The 21,093-nt window shown below is 36.9% G+C and overlaps 1 protein-coding gene across 3 annotated transcripts in view; it reads right to left on the reverse strand.

Annotated features, from left to right (window-relative positions):
- The window catches only part of tenm3 (teneurin transmembrane protein 3), a 298,938-nt gene that overhangs the window by 102,982 nt on the left and 174,863 nt on the right, over window positions 1–21,093 (reverse strand). For all 3 annotated transcript variants that reach the window (XM_039613612.1, XM_039613610.1, XM_039613611.1), the window contains 5 exons: window positions 8,750–8,833; window positions 6,745–6,869; window positions 2,458–2,713; window positions 1,503–1,604; window positions 951–1,145 (listed from right to left, as the gene is read on the reverse strand). In XM_039613612.1, coding sequence (XP_039469546.1) covers window positions 951–1,145; window positions 1,503–1,604; window positions 2,458–2,713; window positions 6,745–6,869; window positions 8,750–8,833 — 762 coding nt within the window. The remainder of the gene's footprint in view (window positions 1–950; window positions 1,146–1,502; window positions 1,605–2,457; window positions 2,714–6,744; window positions 6,870–8,749; window positions 8,834–21,093) is intronic.

Raw genomic sequence — 21,093 nt, forward strand, 5'->3', positions numbered from 1 at the left:
TCTGCACTCTGGGACTTGCACATGTTTCTCACACTCACAGATAAATAAATTTATGAACAAACCCCAGCCTCTGTTTTAATGTCAGTTAGCTCTAAGTAAGTTTCATTTGAGCTCAGAATAAATAGATTCAAATTTGTCTCTTTACTATTTTAGTAAAGAGGAGGAGGAGCTTCTATCCCCAAGCCATCCGAGTCCTAAACCAGAACATGCCCCCCCCCCTCAGATTTTCAATTTAAAATTTCCAGATTGTCTATTTTATTTAATTCATGTAATATACCTAATTCACTTACTTGCTGCATATAATGCTACTTACTACACATAATGTCCCCGTATATATTCATTTAATGTTCTCTCAGGATACATCTCACTGCATGTTGTACTCTGTACTATGCATGTGACAAATAAAGGATCTTGAATCTTGAATCTAAAACAACATAGGGGACTGTCCAAAACGTCTGTTTCAGGTGCCTGTCTCCTTGGCGAATGTGGTTGGAATAGAGACTCAAGACAGTGTCAACTGTGACTACTGTACCATAAAAATACTCACAAATCTGACATGTACAATTTGAGTTTTAAGATTCCCAGGAATTACCATATTCCTATAATTGACCCACTTTGGTGGATGAAAATCCGTCGAATTTGATACAGGTGAAAAACTGTTAGCATATAACAGTATAGCATATTTTGATTTTGATGTATTTCGAGTCACTTTAGTTAAAATCATCAAATTTATTGCTGTCAAATGTAAAAATGGGCATAAGCGCTGTTATTGCTGAATTGTGACATTTTAAAAGGTTTCCCCGATTCCAACAGAATTATAGTGGGTACAAAAAATGTTTAATAAACCAATAACTTTACACAACAGAGTGGAGTAGAGTCAAAATGTGAAAGTCGCTGTGAGAAAGATTACATGGAACTTCAGTACTGTGGTGACACTTTCACACTCTTACCTTCCTCACAGTTCTCTCCCTTATAACCAGTGTTGCAGATGCAGGCGCCCATTATGCAGATACCATGTCCTCCACAGTGGATGTCAATACACTGGTTGGCTGGCACGTCGCACTCGGTACCTTTCCAACCACTGTAGCACTGGCAGCGTCCACGAGAGTACTGTCCGTTACCACTGCACAGCACTGGACAGGACGCTGCACCACACACATGCATGAATGGAACAAGTCACACTTACTAAATCGCCCAAAAATGGCAGTAAGATAACTGAACCCTGAAGTTCCCATCAAGCTATGTACTGTGTAAACAACTAAGATGGATTCATATTCAATAAAATGCTATTCAGTTATAAATCTCGTGCCCATAAATACTTAGTGTAACTTTTCAATTATTCTTGATTTATTAAGGAGCACACTTGACCTAAACAGAGCAGCTGAAAACATACAAAATATTTAAAGTCTTTGTCATGGTCAGGGTCTTCTTTGATAAAAGTAACGGGGAATCCAATAATGCAACAATTCCTACTTCCCTATAGGTGAGGCAGAATCGTTTACCTCGAGAGCAGTCAGGCCCCAGGAATCCTGGGAAACAGTGGCAAATCCCCGAGAGACATTCACCGTTTCCATGACAATTGTGAGGACACTCCATAATCGACTCTGATTTAAAGTGAGAGAGAGAGATTATTTAAAGACATACACACACCAAACTGCGTGACTGCTCTTCTGCTGTTACCATAGTTACAGCCAATTAGTCCAATCAATGCATCCAATCACCACAACCGCTCTTTCCCTCTCTGCCGTGCTTTTTGCTTTGACTCCTTTGCTCTAATTAAAACTGCACACACACGTGCCACTGAAGGTTTTCACAGCATACTAGTATTACATTAAATATTTGTCATTTATTGAAAATCACATCCAGCCTATATAGTTGCAGGTCGCTTCAGTCTCACCAGGTTTAGCTGCCAAATTCATTTATTGTGCCTGCATTTCCCTAAAAAACCCATTCAAGGTTTATAGTATGTTAAACATCTTTCGTCATTTAGTGCTACATCACCTAAAACTAACAGATGTCTATGTAAGTGGTGCATAACCGCAACCAGTTTGGTTAAAAAGTAAAACTAGATTAAATGTTGTTGTCATTTACATATAGATATATCTTGACTGATGTTCCCTCACAGTTAGAAAGGTCTGGGCTTGAATCTGTTAGTCAACTGTCTGTATTTTCACTTCAAACTCATTTTTTGAGATAACTTATCAAGGAATTGAATGCAGCTTTACTCAACGTTGCTTCGAGTTAAGATCATGATGTCTGTCACATTCTAGATAACTATGAGCTCCAGAACCTGCTTTGATGTTTCTCATTATAATTATTGTTATTATTATTAATAGTAGCAGTATATTTAAAACCCTGTAATGACAAGCTGGCACCAAATATGTTGAGCACATGCTTTGAAGAGGTGCACTCACACACTCTTACAGTAACGTCCCAGTAAGAACAAGCATGTCTCACCTATGATGATGGTACTGTAGGAGACTTGTTCTGTGTTTCGTCCATCATTGTAAAACGCCAGGTGCCAGATTCCAGTGTCCAGGTACTGGATGAACCCAGCTTCGTGCACATTCACTGAGCGAATATGTCGGGGGCCTCCCTCAGACTCTTCTTCAAAAGAACCAGCTGGACGTATGTGTCCTGCGTCGGTGTCACTCAGTGCTCGTTTGTCTTTCAAAATAAGCCGACTACCATCCAACAGTTCCACAAAGTCATACTGGAAAACAAAAAAAGCACAATAATGCAAACATCTTATTTTCCCCAAGTTTTAGCCTAAAGTTTTACCTATAACAATCTAACCACTATGCTTTTTGAGGTGATGCTCAACATGTCCAGTTTTTGTCACCCTGCACAGTACCTGGATTCTCCTGAAGTGCCAGAGCATAGCAAGGACAGCAGTGCAGGTCAGTCAATCAAGTGGCCTTCTTTTGGCCTCTGACTAGCTTTAATAGGCAATGCAGTGAGAACACACCTACTAGGGAGCATGGTGAACGGCAACTGCAAGATATCATATTGCAGATCTAAATTTGGTCAGTCAGCATTTTCCATAAAGGCTTGCCATCTGTGGAACACACTTCCAACTGAAATCAAATCGATTACAGACATCAGTTCCTTTACAGCAGGGGTGTCGAACTCCAGGCCTCCAGGGCCGGTGTCCTGCAGGTTTTAGATAACACCCTGGGTCAACACACCTGAATCAAATGATTAGTTCATTACCAGGCCTCTGGAGAACTTCAAGACATGTTGAGGAGGTAATTTAGCCATTTAAATCTGCTGTGTTGGATCAAGGACACATCTAAAACCTGCAGGACACCGGCTCTTGAGGCCTGGAGTTCGACACCTGTGCTTTACAGTGAAGGTCAAAGTTTGGTTAAAGGCAAATCAGAGCTATAGTCATTTTAATTAATGATTTTTTGTTGTTGTTGATTTTTTTTTTAATTTATTGTCTCTTAATTGTAGTTTTTATGTATTTATGATGTATTTTGGTTTTATGAAAAATTATGTTTTATTGTAAAATATGTGTATTGTGATTGTAAGCCCAACAAGGGACAATGGTTGAAAATTAGCAACAGCTATAAACTCATTACATCAGTTTCATGGTTTGCACTTGGACTATGTTAAACTGCACTGTCCCTTTTAAATGAATAACATAATAAAACACATGCGGCAAAGAACACAGGTCAGCCTCGAACCGTAGCCAGCCGCTCTCAGCCACACAGCCTACGGTCGCCCGCTCATCCCACTGAGCTAAACCGGCCCCGATTTTATCAAGTGGTCTTTGGTGAACCTTAAATATATCACCAAATAAACTCCGAGTGTTCACATGACATAACAGATGGATGTCTATGAAATTAGCTCTGTGTATAATGGTATGGACCATTTTACAACAACAGTAATAGAGAAAACAATGGGTGAAAGCAGAAGGGAAAAACTCCCTTTTGCAGGAAGCAAAATCCAGGAGAAGTGGGCTCAGGGAGAGGCAGTCATCTGGATGAGGAATGAGGGAAAAGATAAGAAGAAGAAGAAGGACACAGAAACCCTGAAATGGAGTAATGGGAACTTGAACCCATTAGGTTAAGACACCCACTTGGCTATCATCTAAAGTGCTAACTCTGAGTTGTGTGACTGCGTGGATTAGTCCTTTGACAGATGTAACACAGAGATGTAAGTGTAGTCATTAAAGCAATAGTTTAGTGAAGAAGCTTATATTCATTATGGACTAAGGGTTATGAAGCACTTGACTCACTTGCAAAGTTGCCTGTGAAATATTTATAATTTGAATCAGAATCAGAGAATCGGAGAGCTGCCACCTCAGGCTGCCACTAGGACGGCGCCATCGTTCCTGTGTTGATTTCAGGGGGTTTTCTGAGCATTTCGGAAATTTGTTGAAAGTAGAAAAGTCAGATGAACTAGGAAGGCTGACAATAAGCTTTCCTAAATGCTATAGTAGTGAACAGATATCAGCTGCAGCCACTGATTCAATAAGACTTCATTTTGAGGCATAAAGATAAAAACATCAATATCGTGTCAGTTGGAAACATTTCTTTGCTGTATCATGTCGTCCTTTGCCTACAAAATCTCATCCCAGGGTCATGACCTACATTACCATGGCATCTATGGCACACATATAACACAATTAAATGAGTCAGCTCTGTATGCTGAATGTATAACATAGCTTCTAACCTTTTTGACAGATGCCCCTTTCATCTATATTTACATTATAAATTAATGCTCCTCTCACTCCCTTTCAGACATGACAGAAGATAAACAGAAACTGTCACATGATATGTGCCACCTGACACAGACTGCATCAATGGATTTCACATGTAGTGTGCTGCCATTAAGTCTTAACGACAGTGACTGTGAGGCGATTGCTCAGGCTTCTCACGGTGATACCAGTGAACGTGTTTCCACATTACTTTCATCATTCAGTGTCATTAGGAAGCAGCTGAAGGTGCTTGGTTATAATAATGATGCACAGGATCTGAAATGTTGTGACATCTTTTTGATCGACTCAAGTACCAACGTGGACTGACACTGACATTTAAATTAACACTGTTGACCTCGCACTTTTTTACACTGCAGTTCATTTGTGAATGTGCTTTAATCACCTTTCATTTCTTTGTATCTTGCTAGGAAAAGGTAAGTGGAGGGGTAGAGTTAGGTTAGAGTTACTTTAAAATACAGTATATGAGGTATATCAATGTTTGGTATGGCCACATCTAAATCCTCTTACGCAAACTTTCTTAAAATTTATTGAAGTATTCTCCAGGCTTCTTGAAGGAGATTCCAAGGTTCGTCTTTGGAGCTCGGCTGCCTTTTTTTCTGTTCTCTGTCAGAATGATCGCACAATACTTCAATAATGTTGAGCCTGACGCTCTGAGAGGCCAGTCCAGTACTGAAAGCTTTCCATTGTGTGTTTTTCTATCCGAGTATGCTTTTACTGCACTGGCTGTGTGTTTGGGACCATTGTCATCCTCAAACATGAAGCCATTGCCAGTCAAATGGTTCCCAAAAATCAAAGTGTCGTTTTCTCAATCATGATTCCAGCTCTAACCAGATCCCATTGACACCATCAGGCGTCAGCAAACAGTCGATGGATCAACTGAAGGGCCCGATGCACCTCTCAGGTCCTGTGTCAGGCCATTACTGACATGACATTTGCTTTTGGTAGTCTTTTTTAGGCATGCTACTTCTTTTCAGGACATTTTACATAAACTATGCCACGTCTTTGGGAATATCCTTGTTTCAAAAATACTATTTTATGGTTGTCAAGCTGTTGTCTTTGTTCTCATTCAGCCAACATAACAGAACAATCTGGTTATGTACAGACTCTGTGCGTTTCATGTCAGGATAATGTTTTAGGTCAACATGAACAGATTATCTTCTCTTCTGAAAATTCACCAATGAGATATACGCCATGATTCAAACCCTAACACCAAGGCTGCCGAACCTCGTCCCCGAGCTCTGAACCTGCTCTGACACTTCCTCTCAGTCACTCTGCTCCCCTGAGTCCTTCAGTGGTGAGTTAGATCACTGTGTGGCTTTCTCTTGAAAGGCAATCTGTTGTCTAAATGAGTTCCTTATCATTTCCCAGATTATTACTCTTAGCTTATTACTCTTATTACATTTAGCTGTTTTTTGAAAGGGAAGGGTCTTTAGTGGGCTAAAACTTCCTTATGGTCACATCCGATTGAGTCAGCTTCATTCTCTGACTTTGTTGATGAGTTTAGATACATTTGACCAATAGTGGAAAATTCACTGGACAAATGAGCAAAGAAGCAGCAACTGTGAAAGAGCTTCAGAAAGACTAGAAACGCAGCAATACCAAAAAATGTCATGTTTTTCTCTTCGAAAAATTTTGTTTTGTTTTTGTTTTTTACAGATGAATCCCGTAGATGCTGGAAAATAAAGTTATTAACAATAGAAAGGATGGACATAGAGGCACAGAGGATATATTAGCAGTCTCTTAAAAGTCAAAGCTGACTGCCAAATGGCAAAAGTTAACTTCAGTGGCAACAGCTTTAACATATGTCATAGCATGACAACGTGAAAACCACTCAGGTGTCATTTTCTATCACTGCTGTTTGAATCAATGATCAAAGCTAGACATTAGTGGGAGTTGTTTTTTTACTTTATTAGTACTTCAAATGGTGAAAATATCACTTCATCCACTTTTTCCACTCTCCAATATGTTGGTACAGTAGTTCTAAAGTAGTTCTGGGAACATTTGCATTCCCATGTTACCTGTGTATGTGAAGGAGGTAGGCCTTTGCGTCCATACACACCAACAAGAGCATCTCTCTGGACGGAAATGTTGAATTTCAGGAACTGTGGTTGGTCGATATACAGCTGGGACCTCCAAAACACACCTTGAATAAAGAAACAGAACAACATAACTTCAGAGATTTAAATATTAACACTTCCCAACTGACTTTCAGAAATGCTGCCTTTTCAATGTTAGTTGTCTTTATAAAAGCGGTGTGATTTGTTATTAATTTCCCATCGACTTCTGTTTCCTGCAACTGTGTGTGGTCTTGTAGCACAACAAGTTACTACTGCAGCTTATTCATAAATATGTGGCAAATGAATTCATTTCAAGAAAGCCATTGATTCATGTGTGACCTCGGTTCAGTGGGTTAGGAAGCTCATCTTGTAACCGGAAGGTTGCCGGCTCGATCCCCAGCTCTGTCTGTTTTGGTCGTTGTGTCCTTCACCTACCTACTGCCCACTGGTGATGGCCAGAGTGATGATGTTGGTGATGGTGTTATTTGGCAGCCTCGCTTCCGTCAGTCTGCCACAGTTAGCCCAACCACAGCTGCCCTGTCAGTCCCAGGGCATACCACTACCTGTGTGGGTTTTCTCTGGGTACTCTCACATCCCAGTGAATGAATAGTGGAATTGTAAAGCGCTTCAAGGGTCTCGAAAAGCACTATGTAAATGCAATCCATTATTATCTTTAAGGCTTATTACTGTGACACACTTGAAAATAATGTCAAAAGTGAAAACCAGTAAACAAAACTACTGATGTCATTTACAGTCCTACAGATGCAGAGTTCCTTCACATTTGGAATATTTATAACTCCATCCTCGCAATTTAGACAATGAATGTCTTTGGACTGTGAAACCAGAGTACCTGGAGAGAACCCACCAAAAGCCCCGGGTAGGTGGTGGTATCGAACTCAGGACCTTCTTGCTGTGTGTAACAGTGCTAATCGCCACGCCACCGCGCTGCCTTATTTATAAGTATAGTTATTATAACATGATTATGTTCCTCTTTGTAGTAGTTCCAGATTTAAGTAATACACTCAACTGAACTTGTTAGAATCTCTACCATCACTGATATAAATGGTTAACAGAAACATGGAGGTGAAACACAGGATAATTCCATTACACAGTGTAACAATCTTACAAATTGGTATGGGGTGTTGGAAATTTTACACTTAGGCTATGTTCACACTGCAGGTCTTAATGCTCAATTCCAATTTTTTGAACAAATCCGATTTTTTTGTCTGCTTGTTCACACTACAAATAAAATGCGACAGCAAACGCTCTGTAGTGTGAACGCTCAAAGCGGCCCGCATGCGCAAAAGAAGACGTCACACACAACGCGCTCTGTTTAGACCCAGAGCAAACAGAATTGTTTGACTGATGGCCTTTAATATAAAGACTTCAGACTTTACGTTTCCCAATTTTTGCTTTAAGTTATTTTGTTACTTACATAATAATGTAAATAACCTAATAATGATCCTTATTGCTGTTTTAGAGGAGCGGTGCTTCAAAGGATAGCTGCAGATTTCTGTCAGAATCTGCAGATTATACAGTACAAATAAAATGTTCACGTTTCTCCAACGTTGTCTTCCCAACAGTTTCACTAACATCTACACTGGATGGCCAGGAAGCGTTCGCGATGTCTTCTCGGGCCCTTCTCCGGCGCTGATAATTGGCGTCTGTCTTGTGTCAGTGACGTAAAAGACGGATTTAATGCGACATGACCGTTCAAACAGCAGTCGCTTTCTAAAACATCAGATATGTATTCGATTCAGTACCACATACGAAAGTGACCCAGATCGGATTTGAAAATATCGGATTTGTGCCGTTCACACTGTCACACCATGATCGGATATGGGGCGCAGAGGGTCAGAAAAGTCGGATTTGATGCGCTTTCGCCTGCAGTGTGAACGTAGCCTTAGTTTATAGAGTATTAATCACAGCAGATCCCTACACATGTGCATTTGTGTACATAGCTCACCTGGAGGTATATCTTGTATGGCTCGTCTCCCCACATCCACCTCTCCTGTGTCTATGGTGTTGTTCTCTAGAAAAAGCATCTTACCTGCAGAAGGAAAAACACATCAAACTGAATCCATGAGATGCTCTAAAAGCCACCATCATGGCTACATATGAAGAACATTGTCTAACACAAGGAGGATACATCATCAACATCGGAGATAATACCAGTGCTTGTTAAATAGCTAAGCGTGACAGACTGTTTTCGGGCACTGGAGACAGATTACATTGGTTGTGGTAGTTCTACCTGTTAAATGGTTCACTTCAGAAAATTCACTGCAGAAGAAATTATTATGTTTGGTCAGTTGAAAACATACACATTCCCCAAGTAAGGAGTGCTGTGCATAAAACTACATGGAATTGAACATATAACTAGAAAGTGCATTTTCTGAAGAAACTGCAGTGTGAATGCTTGAATCTGAATGTATGCACTGAAATGAATTAATTGCTGAATTCTAAGTTAAAAAGTTTCAATGAGATAAAAAGAAACAGAATTTAATCTGAAAACAAAAGTGCTGATGTGCTAAAAGCTGAAGTTTACACAGAAGAACAAGTTGGGAAAAAGCTGAAAATATTTTAATTGTAAATTAGAAAAACCTTAGAAATGAGAAAAGAAAATTTAGAGTCAGAAAACATCTGAATGAATATTAAAAGTTCATATTCTTTGAATCACTGAATGACTAAAATGTGATCCCTCCACTTGGATCCACACAGTTGTAAAGATTTAAATCTCTGAGCATTTAAAGACACGGTGTTGGATAGAGAACAACAACAGCTATGATTTGAGGGTAAAATGATGGCTGTAGAATATGAATATTGGCCGAGTGAGAGAGAGCTCATTAGGCAGGCAGGTGTGAGCCTGGTTGCTATAGTGACTGCACCCACTGGCTCCATACACACGCGCACAGACATGCACCTCACTTTTGCTGCTTAAAATGAACAGAAAAGTCAGGTCGAAACAAATCGCTCCCAAATGAAAAGTACAGGTCCTATTGACAAAATTCTTTCACCGTGAGCGACAGCAATGTCCAGTCTACCTAATTCTCAGTTTTCATGCTTGTGGAGTTTATTATATGGACGTGGTGACAGTGTAAAGACAGCCTGTACTTCTGATTTTCAAACGAACCTTCTGAGCCATTTTAACATTAGAGTCTATGGAGGAGTTGGAGGGAGGAGGCTGTGCATTGGTGACATTTATGAAAGAACCACAACACCTAGTACAATAGTAAACACATTGGATGAAAGAGGACAGCGATGGCTACGTTTTGAGGGTAAAATCATACCTGTAGACCAAACACCGTGGACACAGCAGCAGTTTTAAAAATATTTTAAGATTAATTTTTGCTCCTCTCACTCTAGCAGTTCAGCTGTCTCACTCTAGCCCCAACATTCCGTCCCATACACACCCATTATAAACTCTGAAACGGCTGAAAAAACATCATGAAACTTAAACTGGAACTGAAGAAAAAGTACAATAGATATTGAAAAGATAAATACAATTTGAATAGTTGAATGTCTTGTCTTCGTTTTAAAGTTTGAATGGTGGCTCTATGTCAATGTATGTGAAAGTAGATACAGTTTAAAGAGGAGTAAGTTGAATGAGAATTTGAAGGGTCTCTCCATTGAAATACATTATAAATTTTTGTTAAATAAAGTTGAATAATTTTAAAAATATAAATGTTAAAAATGAGAAAAATACAAGCAGTGATGTCCAAAAGAAGAGGAATCTAACGGTGTTTGAATGGTTTTTCTAAGTTGAACGGTTTTGAAGGAGTAGGACTTCAAAAAACGTACGGAAGATGATATAAAAATAATACTAGAAAAAGTTTGCATTTCCTGCGAAAATGCTGTGTGGATGCCTTAACGCTGAAGCTGTCTGCTGAAAAGCTGAAAAAGATGAAAACTTGCAAGAAGTTGTATGGTGGTGAAAAAAAAAAGTTGCTATGAGCAGGATTCGAACCTGGCTTTCCTGGTCTCAAGGCGGCTACTCATGTCACTGAGCCAAACTCACTCTTGCAAAGAATTGGTGGAGAGACTCACAATTCTGCAGAAAAGAGGTGAATCAGCAGAATTTCTGCTGAAAAGAGGTTTTTTCTGAAAACAGCTGAGATTTGTGCTGATAAGAGGTGAAAAGGCTGAAAATTTTGCAGAAGAGGTGAATAAGCAGAATTTCGGCTGAAAAGAGGTGAAAATTGTGAAAATTCTGCTGAGAAGAGGTCAATTTAGTACAAATACCATGATTTGGCAATAATACTGGGTTTTAGCACAACTACTGAGATTTGGGTGAAATACAATGATTTAGAAGAAATACTATGACTTCGTACAAATACAATGTTTTGGTTCGAATAATATGATTTGCAAAAAATTCTACGATTTTGCTCAAATACTATGAAATTGCAGAAATACTATGATTTTGAAGGAATACTATGATTTTGTAGAATTACTATGCCTTAGTAGTAATACTATAACATAACAGATATACTGTGATTTTGCAGACATAGTATGTTTTTGCACAAATACTACGATTTTGCTCAAATACTATGAAATTGCAGTAATACTATGATTTTGAAGGAATTCTAGGATTTGTTAGAAATACTATGCATTAGTAGTAATACTATAACATAACAGATATATGATGATTTTGCAGACATTCGGGTTTTACACAAATACTATAATGTGGCAGTATACTATGTGTTAGCACAAATACTATGATTTGCTATAAATACTATGATTTGGCACATATACTATATTCAGCAGAGATACTATAACAAAACAGAAAGTCTACGACTTAGTAGTAATACTATAACATAATAGAAATACTATGATTTTGCAGACAGTCTATGTTTTTGCACAACTAGCACAATGTGGCTGAAATACTATGATTTGGCACAACTACTATGATTTAATACAAATACTCTTATTGGCAGAAATACTATGCCTTAGTAGTAATACTATAACATAACAGATATACTGTGATTTTGCAGACATAGTATGTTTTTTTCACAAATACTACGATTTCGCTCAAATACTATGAAATTGCAGTAATACTATGATTTTGAAGAAATGCTATGATTTGGTAGAAATGCTATGGCTTAGTAGTAATACTATAACATAACAGAAATTTTAATTGGGCACAAATACTCTAATTTGGCACAAATACCATGATTTGGCAAAAATATACCATGATTTGGCACAAATACGATGATATGGCAGAAATACTATGATTGGGTACAAATACTATGAATAGGCACAAGCACTATGATTTAGCAGAAATACTATGTTTTAACATAACTAATATCTTTTGACAGAAATTTCTGCTAAAGGTACTAGTTCTGCTTTTAGCAGAAATACTGTAAAATACTATGATTCGGGATAAATACTATGATTTGGCAGATATACTGTAATCAGCACATATACTATAACATGACAGAAATTCCTCCACTTATTAGTAATACTATAGCTTAACAGAAATGTTATGTTTTGGCACAAAAAACCATGATTTGGCAAAAATACTATGATTTAGCAGAAATACTATGATTGAGCAGAAGTACTAAGATGTAGTAGAAGTACTTTGATTTAACAGAAATACCATTATGGAGTAGTAATACTTTCTGCAATCAGAGGTACTGCTTCTGTCTGCTTCATCAGGCTGTGTACTTGTATGTATTTCTGCCATGGGGCGTTAACAAGAATCTGAGGTCCGTATTAGACAAACTGCTAACATCATAAAACTTTGCAGAATTGTAATAAATTAGCAATATAAATTACAGGTCTGTGATAGTGTATAAATTTGTAGTGAAAAAAAAAACCATGTGGACCAAGGTGGAATTGAACCCACGACCTTTGAGCTGCAGACCCGTGTCATTACCAAATGCGCCACCGGCAAAGAGAGCCAGTGCCTGGAAAACAGGGAGATGAGCAGTCAGAATTAGATCGCGGTGAGAGGCATAAAGCGCCGTTTTCTGGAGTTACAAAATGTCGTGTAACTCAAAAACTAGGTGGGATAGAAGCACACTTCCTTTACTGGGTGAATCAGCAGAATTTCATGAACTTTGACTGCGATAGCTCTTTGTACCTCCGTCGCGGAGATATGACGAGAGAAGAAAGCGGCTTCATTTTAAGAGTTTGAAAACAAACGTAATTTATGGCTCAAGAGTTTGAAAACAAACGTAATTTATGGCTCAACAGTAAGATGACAGTAAAAACTGCTCCAACCGTGAGTGTCAGCAGTGTCTGAAGATGAATTGGCACAAGCCTCTCGTCTTAACTTTGCTTTATTAAAATTATTGTGGCATGCAGATGAATCTTGCAAAGAAGCTCACAGGAGAGATTGAGCCTGTATTTCCACCCCAAGCTGGTAGGGGGAGTTTTTTATTGAACATACTTGCTTGTGCCACAATGTGCTTCAAGGGTCAATAACAGCATAACAGAACTCACTTATGGTACTGCATTCTTCCTATTCATTCATTCATTCATTTATTTGTTCATTTCAGGCACAACAAAATACATATGTTGAACATAAAGTGCACAAAACAAAAAAAAAAACCAAACAAAAATTACCTGAAAAGGAGGTGGGGACGAAGAAAACTTATTAAATCCCACCCTATACTCACTCATCAACAAAACAATAAGCTTCCCACAGCTACGCCCATCGTTGCAAAGCATCATACATATACATACATACATATATATCTACACACACACGGACATAATGTACATACATACACGCACACTTTTTTTTTTTTTTTTTTTTTTTTTTGAATATAGCAATGGTAAGAGAAAAGACATTACAGAGCACACTAACACCATTATTGAGTATACTGTGACCAGACCAACTGCTTGTAGAGGAATTTAAATCTATGAATATTTTTGCATTGTTTCAGTTGTAAACTCAGACTGTTCCAGATTTTCATACCACATACAGACACACAAAAACCTTTACGGGTTGTTCGAATTCTGGGTAATTTGAATTTTCCGAAGCCTCTCACATTATAACCTCTTTCTCGAATTTCAAATATAGTTTGTAAATTTGCAGGTAGAAGTTTATTAAAAGCTTTGTATAAGCTTATGGTTGTATTGTAATTAACCAGATCCTGGAATTTAAGTAACTTTGCCTGAAGAAAGAGTTTGTGAGTATGATCTAGATAACCAGCCTTGTGAATAATACGCAGTGCTCGTTTCTGTACTGTAACTAATGGATTAGTTGTATTTTTATATGTGTTTCCCCACACTTCCACACAATATGTGAAATATGGAAGAACCAGGGTACAGTACAGAGTACAGGTGTGATCATTGATCATAAGGCCTGTTGGAAATCACACATCACTTATGTGAGGGGAAAGTTAGCACGGGGCATTGCTGTCTTGGGGAAAGTAAAACAATTTTTGGATAGGAAAACATTGTATATGTTATATTGTGCTTTACTATTACCATACATGAGTTATTGTGTAGAGGTTTGGGGAAATACATATAAAAGTAATATTCAGACTATAATTATAATGCAGAAAAGGGCTATTAGACTAATAAATCAGGAGGGGTATAGGGCTCACACAAACCCGCTCTTTATTAAGACATAAAGCTATAAAATTCCAGGATCTGGTGAAGTTTAAAACAGTGCAAATAATATATAAGGCAAGGAAAGGGATGCTCCCAATCGAAATAAGTAAATGGTTCTTAGAAAGAGAAGGAGGTATAATTTTAGAGGAAGTGGAATTTAAAATTACAAAAGTAAGAACAACATTGAAAAGGATGTCTATTTCAATAGCGGGAGTTAAATTTTGGAATGAGTTAAAAGAAGAAATAAAGGTCAGTAGTGATATAAACCAGTTTAAAATAAAACTCAAAAAAGAAATTTTAAATAAGTATAAGAATGAAGAAAATGCAATTAACCCAAGACAGCAGTCAAACTGATGTTTATTTTCTTGATTTTCTTGTTGAACATGACAATTTTTTTTTTTTTTTTTTTTTTGTGATGTTATTATGTTCTAAGTTGAAGGCATTGTAAACGTTTTGTTGTTCAAATTTAGATGATGAGGATGTAAACCTGAGGGGTAGGGCTAAATAAGTATATACTTCAGCCTACTCCTTTTCAAACAACTGCATGGAATGATTTTATGAAATGTTGGTGAATGTATATGTTTGAAATAAAATGAACTGAACTGAACTGAAGAGTATGGAAGTGCATCTTTATCAAGGTATGGTTTCACTTTGTTCAAAACTGCGAGGCTTCTGGAAATTTTGGTTTTATGTGTCTGACGTGGGGTTTCCATGAAATTTTGTTATCAATTACGACTCCCAAAAATTTGTTTTCACTCACATTATCAATTGGTACACCTTCAATGATGATTGGTAATTCTATATTATATTTTAAATTACCAAAAACATTGCTTTAGTTTTACTTATATTTAATGATAATTTATTTATATCCATCCATTTTTTTATTAATTTTAGCTCCCTGTTTACGGTCATTACAAGATCAGTGTAATCATCGCTGCTGAAAAATATGTTGGTGTCATCTGCGAACAGTATGAGTTTAAGTACTTGAGAAACCTCAAAAATATCATTTATGTACACATTGAAAAGTTTTGGTCCCAACACTGACCCTTGGGGAACACCACATGTAATACCAAGTTTCTCTGAATGGTAATGCCCTATGCTAACATATTGTTCCCGCCCCGTTAGGTAACTTTTTAACCAGTTACCAGCTTTCCCTCGAATACCATATCTTTCCAATTTATCCAATAAAATTGAGTGATTGATTGTGTCAAAGGCCTTTTTGAGATCAACAAAAATGCCAACTGCATATTTGTTTTTATCCAGTGCATTAGTAATTTCTTCTACTGCCTCAATTATCGCCATTGAAGTGGTTCTTTGCGTTCTGAAACCATACTGACCAACATTTATTATTTGATGTTTTTCAAGGAAGTTTTCTAATCTTGAATTGAAAAACAATAACTGTCAGTGACTTTGTACCGTAGTATAAACACAACATTCAAGACAACAGTTAAAAGTAACGTAACCATAAACAATGAAACAAGAACATCTAAAATGCAGCACATGTCCCAAGGCATGATGGGAGAGAACTAGCTGTTCCCCCAACACACCACATTATTTATGATTTATGATTTGGCAGAAACACTGGGAATTGGTATAAATACTATGATTTACATGAAATACTTTGACTTAGCAGAAATTCTGTAATCTAGCAAAAGCACTTCAGCATAGCAGAAATTCTATGATTGAGCAGAATTACTAGGATTTAGCACAAACACTATGATTTGTAAAAAAAACCCTTTATTTTGCAGTTATATTGTGATTTGGCAGAAATACTATGCTTTGGAACAAATACCAAGATTTGGCAGAAATACTATGAGCAGTAATAATATAACATAGCAGAAATACTGTTATTTTGTGGAAATACTATGCTTTGGCACAAATACCATGATTTGGCCAAAATACTATGATTTAGCAGAAATACTAAGATGTAGTAGAAGTACTTTGATTTAACAGAAATACTATTATGGAGGAGTAATACTTTAACATGGGAGAAATATTGATACAGACACACAAACATACACATACACAGAGCCTAAAGGGAACAGTGGCTGTTAAGAGTCTGGGCTTGGTATATCTAGGTCAGTTAAATTAGCTGCACCTGCTGTAATCAGCCCTTACACACACAGACACACAGAGAGGTATAAGTTTTCTGCAGTGTATTTCTTACATTCACATTCAGGATTCCCCTCGAACCTCCTGGTCTCAAGGCAGCTACTCATCTCACTGAGCCAAACTCATTCTCACAAAAAGAGGTAGATAGACTGACAATTGTGCTGAAATTATCAGAAGCTGCTGAGAACTGTGCTGATAAGAGGCAAAAAGGATGAAAATTTTGCAGAAAAGAGGTGAATCAGCAGAGTTTCTGCTGAAAAGAGTTTTTTTTTCTGAAAACCGCCAAAAAAGCTGGAATTTGTGCTGAAAAGGGGTGAAAAAAATGAAAATTTTGCTGAAAAGGGGTGAAGAAGCTAAAGTATACCAAATCAAAGTATTTGTGCCAAAACATGGTATTTCTGCCATATTGTGGTATTTGCGCCACAAAAGTTACTACATTACAACATGAATACGGATTAAAGATGAAAGAAACTGGCAACAAATTCCTCCACTACAAACCAGTCTGATACCACTTCTTTGCAGTGTTCACGTTTACTAAGGCACTACCCAAAAGGCGCCACAAGAGGGCACTCCAACACAAGAGATGACCTATGTACACTGATGCACTTAGTAACAGTCAGCCTCCTACTTAGCCACTACGTAATACAGCGATATTACAGTGTACAAATTCACATAAATTTGCAGGGGAACAAACAAAGCAGGAACAAGCCCAAAACAATCAAATAACTGTGCTGCCATAGCTATCGCTAACTAGCACATACGCTAAAGGTAACTAAAACCAATACACACAAGTAGCAGGGTAAACATCTTAAGCATGGAACATTAACTCACGTTTATGTGACACACACCATCCCCAACAAATACAGGATGGGCTATTTGCTCCCCTTCCCAGCAGCTCTCTCCTCAATCGTTAGCGCGGGAACAAAGGAAGACCATCTAGCTCAGAAGTCCCATGAATTCCCTCACTGCTCAGAGGCTGCTGGGTAATGTAGCTCACACTAACACAGGTTTTTCTACAAGCACAAATACTATAACATAGCAGAAATACTGTGATTTTGTTGAAATACTATGCTTTAGGACAAATACTATGATTTGGCAGAAATACTATGTTTTAGGACATATACTATGATTTGGCTCAAATACTATGATATAGCAGCAATACTATGTTTTGGTACAAATGCTGCGCTTAGGCACAAATATTATGATTTGGCAGACACTATGATTTAGCAGAGATAATATGATTTGGCAGAAATACTGAACTTTGGCACAAATACTATAATTGAGTGCAAGTACTTTAAGATAACAGAAATACTATGATTTAGCAGAAATACAATGTTTTTGCAGAAACACTGTAATTTCACTCAAATACTTTGAAATAGCCGTAATACTATGATTTGGCAGAACATAACAGAAATTCTACGACTTAGTAGTAATACTATAACATAACAGAAATATTAATTGGGCACAAATACTATAATTTGGCACAAGTACCATGTTTTGGCAAAATCCCATAATTTGGCACAAATACTATGATTTGGCAGACACTATGATTTAGCAGAGATAATATCATTTGGCAGAAATACTAAACTTTGGCACCAATACAATAATTGAGTACTTTAAGATGAGAGAAATACTATGATTTTGCAGAAATACAATGTTTTTGCAGAAACACTGTAATTTCACTCAAATACTATGAAATAGCAGTAATACTATGATTTGGCAGAAATACTATGTTTCAGTACAAATACTATGACAAAGCAGAAATACTATGACTTAGAAGTAATACTATAACAAAAGGGATTCCTCAAAATACTATGAAATTGCAGTAATTCTATGATTTGGCAGAAATACTGTACTTTGTACAAATACAATGCTTTGGTACAAATACTATATTTTGATTTGAATACTATGATTTGGCACGAGTAGTATGATTTAGTACAAATACTACGAACTGGCAGAAATACTGTGACTTAGTAGTAATACTATAACATAACAGATATACTGTGATGTTGAAGACATAGTATGTTTTTGCACATATGTTACGATTTCGCTCAAATACTGTGAAATTGCAGTAATACTATGGTTTTGAAGGAATACTATGATTTGGTAGAAATACTATGCCTTAGTAGTAATACTATAACATAACAGATATACTATGATTTTGCAGACAGTCTATGTTTTGCACAACTAGCACAATGTGGCAGAAATACTATGATTTGGCACAAGTACTATGATTTAGTAGAAATACTCTTATTGGCACAAATACTATGTTTCAGTACAAATACTATGATTTGGCAATAATACTGCGTTTTAGCACAACTACTGAGATTTGATTGAAATACTATGATTTAGAAGAAATACTATGACTTCATTATAAATACTACTATGTTTTGGTTCGAATACTATGATTTGCAAAAATACTATGATTTGGCACAAGTACCATGATTTAGTACAAATACTACGAATTGGCAGAAATACTGTGACTTACTAGTAATACTTTAACATAACAGATATACTGTGATTTAGCAGACATGGTATGTTTTTGCACATATACTACGATTTTGCTCAAATACTATGAAATTGCAGTAATACTATGATTTTGAAGGAATACCATGATTAGGTAGAAATATTATGCCTTAGTAGTAATACTATGACATAACAGATATACTGTGATTTAACAGACAATATGTTTTTTGCACGAATACTACGATTTCGCTCAAATACTATGAAATTGCAGTAATACTATGATTTTGAAGGAATACTATGATTTGGTAGAAATACTATGCATTAGTAGTAATACTATAACATAACAGATATACTGTGATTTTGCAGACATAGTATGTTTTGCACAAATACTACAATTTGGCAAGAAATACTATGTTTGGGCACAAATACTATGATTTGCTATAAATACTATGATTTGGCACATATACTATAATCAGCAGATATACTATAACATAACAGAAATTCTACGACTTAGTAGTAATACTATAACATAACAGAAATTTTAATTGGGCACAAATAACATGATCTGGCACAAATACCATGATTTGGCAAAAAATACCATGATTTGGGACAAATACAATGATTTAGCAGAAATACTATGTTTTAACATAAATAATATCTTTTGACAGAAATTTCTGTTAAAGGTACTATTTCTGCTTTTAGCAGAAATACTGCAATTTTGCATAAATACTATGATTAGGGATAAATACTATGATTTGGCAGATATACTATATTCAGCACATATACTATAACATAACAGAAATACCTCCACCTACTAGTAATACTATAACATATCAGAAATGTCATGATTTGACACAAAAACCATGATTTGGCACAAATACCATGATTTGGCAAAAATACTATGATTACCCAGAATTACTATGATTGAGCAGAAGTACTAAGATGTAGTAGAAGTACTTTGATTTAGCAGAAATACTATTATGGAGGAGTAATACTTTAACATGGGAGAAATATTGATACACACACACATACACAGAGCCTAAAGGGAACAGTGGCTGGTAAGAGTCTGGGCTTGGTATATCTAGGTCAGTTAAATTAGCTGCACCTGCTGTAATCAGCCCTTACACACACAGACACAGAGAGAGCTCTGAGTCTTCTTCAGTGTATTTCTCACATTCAGGACCGTAGGGGCTAGAACGCTCATTCTGACACCGTTTTGTTCAGAAGAGATGGGGAATCTACAGGTCTTCATAATTCAGAGATAAACTATAAATTATTGAAGATATATGACTTGTAATACACTGTAACTGAGTAGAGGCAAAGCAAAACTGCCTTGACTTGCCCTCAAACAACGTTTTGTAACTCTAAATCTATATGGAGCATCAAAATCATTCTTTCACCGTAAGAAACAGCAGGCTTTGGTGAACAGTCATGGAAATTTTCAGGTCTCTGTGGAAATCCATCAAAAGATATGACGAGAGAAAAAAAGTGCCGCATTTCCAGAGTTTGAAATCTGAACAGATCTGAGCGAATGACTAATTTCCTACCCTCAAACAAGTGTAACTCATCTCAGAACGGTAATAGGTGAGAAAAACTTCTTGAATTGTGAGCATCAGGAGTGTCTGAAGATATATTTGCACAAGCCTCATGTCTCAACTTTGTTTCGTTAAGGAGATATGACGATTTGAAAATGCCTCTCATTAGAGAATTCCAGCGCTGATTTTGAAGAAACTCTCCATTGAGTTTCTATGGAGAGTTTTCAGACTTTATGTAACTCTAAGGAGATTTGCAAAACATCTATAAGTCCCACAAGAATGATAGTGACATTTGATGTATAATTTGTGGGGTTGAGTGGAAATTGAGCGAGTAGCATGAAGTTGTTCAGACAAGTGGTGAAAATTCAGAAAGTTTCACTGTCCACTCTGAGTTAATTGCATAGCAACCATAACAACGCATGTATTTTCTGAAAATCACAATTTTGCAACTGAAAACTTAAAGAGAGATAAGATTTAAACGGTAGAAGGTCTGAAAAAGCTGAATCAGACAGGAATAGCCCAATAATCTGAGAACATTTTAAAGTTTGAATGGAGTTTCTGGGTGAAAGTATGAGGAAGTAGTTAAGTGTCAAAAACAAGCAAGTTTTAGCAGAATTTCTGAAGATTTCCATTCATT

The sequence above is a fragment of the Oreochromis aureus genome, linkage group 6 (genome assembly GCF_013358895.1).
Source record: "Oreochromis aureus strain Israel breed Guangdong linkage group 6, ZZ_aureus, whole genome shotgun sequence".
NCBI classification, from domain to species: Eukaryota; Metazoa; Chordata; class Actinopteri; order Cichliformes; family Cichlidae; genus Oreochromis; species Oreochromis aureus.